Source organism: Etheostoma spectabile, chromosome 19 (assembly GCF_008692095.1).
Source record: "Etheostoma spectabile isolate EspeVRDwgs_2016 chromosome 19, UIUC_Espe_1.0, whole genome shotgun sequence".
Taxonomy (NCBI): Eukaryota; Metazoa; Chordata; class Actinopteri; order Perciformes; family Percidae; genus Etheostoma; species Etheostoma spectabile.
In genome coordinates, this window is record NC_045751.1 from 6050162 (window position 1) to 6052705 (window position 2544).

General features: G+C 42.7%; 1 protein-coding gene across 1 annotated transcript in view; it reads left to right on the plus strand.

Moving 5' to 3' along the window:
* Positions 1–1351: 1351 nt before the first annotated feature.
* cldn7a (claudin 7a) overlaps positions 1352–2544 on the plus strand; it is a gene marked incomplete at its 5' end in the record, with an annotated part of 10821 nt that continues 9628 nt past the window's right edge. Inside the window, 1 exon segment of the mRNA XM_032544736.1 lies at positions 1352–1780. Within this exon segment, the coding sequence (XP_032400627.1) occupies positions 1558–1780 (223 nt within the window).

Genomic DNA, 2544 nt, shown 5'->3' on the forward strand with positions numbered 1-2544 from the left:
CGCCATTCAACTGACAGCCTTTGTTGTTTTAGCCAGCAGTGATCAAACTACGTTATGTAGGTCCATTTTTACTGTATTAACATTACAGAAGTCTCTCATTAGCATCTTGTAGGCTACTTGTTGTAAAGTGACGCGTGCGCAACTCACAGCTGCACTCAACTTACATAATGACACTTCCATCACTATTACAGCTAATACGTCTACATGACACTAGATCTGCTTACGTTCAATATTTATTTTTAAATATAATATTAAATCATATAAAACAGGGCATCTGGTGTTGGATTATGTACCCCAAAATATTCATCATGCCTCATGAAGTTTTTGGAGAAAAAAAACCCTGGTGTAAAAAAACAACAATAGTGTACCGGAGTCTGCTAGCTACCAGGCCTGCTAGCCTTCCGAGCAGATGCTGCTCTGTCGGGTAGGACTAAAGGAGGTGGGCTGTTAACACGGACACGGACTAGTGTAGAAATGGGGTGCTTTTATCCAACTGCTGCTAATCGCTGGTGAAGTCTGTGACCGACCACTCTACATTCCACGCAAATTCACGGCTGTTTTTACATCACTCCAAGCGCTAATGCTACCATTGCATTAGCTGAACTTTACGAAGCCTATAATGTGTATGCACTAAATGTAGCTTGTTTCGTATGTCATTTTTATATAATGTTTCAGATTTGCTATGCTGTGTTCTGCTTTTATCCAACTGCTGCTAACCGCTGGTGAAGTTTCTGACTGTTAAATACCGACCATTCTACATTCCACACAAATTCATGGCTGTGTTTACATCACTCGTGGAGCTAATGCTACCATTGCATTAGCTAAACTTTATAAGGCCTATAATGTGTGTGCACTAAATGTAGCCTGTTTTGTATGTTGTTTTTATATATTGTTTCAGTTTTTTTTGCTATATTCTTACAAAATCCCCCCCCCCCCCCCATACTACCCCACTTCCAAAATCCTGGAATGGCCCCTGGTTACTTTCCTGCTCTGAGTAAAAGTACCACAAATTTCTACATAATCACAGTGCTTGACTAAAATGTCCTTAGTTAGCCTACATCCCACCCCTGATACTGCAGAGTGACGCAGCTGAAAAGGTTACACATTGATAAAATGAAAAGTGTCGAGTGCAAAGACCACCTGTTGCTTAGCTGGAAGCAGAGGGAACATTTCCCAGTAGCAGCGCCTCCCCGCCGTCACGCCACCACAGAGAATTGCAACTCCACATCACACACACACACACACACACACACACACACACACACACCACACACACCACACACACACACACACACACACCCACACACACCACACACACACACACACACACACACACACACACACACACACACGCGCGCACGCACGCACGCATCTCGGATGCCCAGCCCCGACTCAAGACCCCCGCTACACAACTCATCTGCAACACCGTTCCCATCACTTTCTTTTGCTTCACTTAAAGACACATTTCTGGAGTGGTACGGTTTGCAAAGAAGAGGAATAGAGGATCCGCTTAAACCCAAAGTATATTTTAGAGGAGGGAAACTTTTATATTAGACGATGGCCAACTCTGGTGTTCAGTTGCTGGGCTTTTTCATGTCGTTAATTGGCATCGTTGGACTGATCATCGGGACTATTCTGCCCCAGTGGAAGATGTCAGCGTACATCGGGGACAACATCATCACAGCGGTGGCCATGTACCAGGGACTGTGGATGTCATGCGCGTTCCAAAGTACCGGACAGCTCCAGTGTAAGATCTACGACTCCATTCTGCAGCTCGACAGTAAGTAGGCTACTAAACCACACTGGAAAAATACCCTGTTACAAGAAAGAGTCCTTGATTCAAAAAAGAGCTTTTGCACACTTATTTTTTGGGGGGCAGGTGCGCCGGTAAAGGTAATGTCATACTTGTTGAAGATGTCCCACACGCTGTCCATTACGCATGCAAATACTTTATTTCACAACGTTTCGGTCCAACAGCATGCGTAATGGACAGTGTGCGGGACTTCCTCAACAAACAAAAGTACAAGTCCTGCAGTAAAAATGTTAGGCTACTTAAGTAACAGTATGTAAGTATCATCGGGGGTAATATTGTAATGTAAGAAAAGTAAAAGTACTCAATGCAAAACCTTGTATTTTATAAGTTGTAAAGTAACTAGTAGCCTAACTAAAGCTGTCAGATGAATGTAGTCTATTGAAAAGCACAATATATCTCTCTGAAATGTAGAAGTAGAAAGTGACATGAAAAGCAAAGACTACAGTAAAGTACAGGTAGCTCACTATTTGTACTTAAGTACATAACTTGAGGAAATGTACTTAGTTACATCCGATCACAGGCCATGACTGAGTTATGTCAATCCATCATCACTGTGTTTATTGCAGCAGGTTGTGTTAATGTACGAAACTATGTACACAACTTCCTGAATATGCAAAAAAAAATTATACGGATTTGTGTACATTGCGACAACACATCTGTTCCTCCTTGCATCTACAGCTATTCATTCTGGCATGATTTTTGGGCCCTCCTCTTGGGCCCTGGGTACTCAG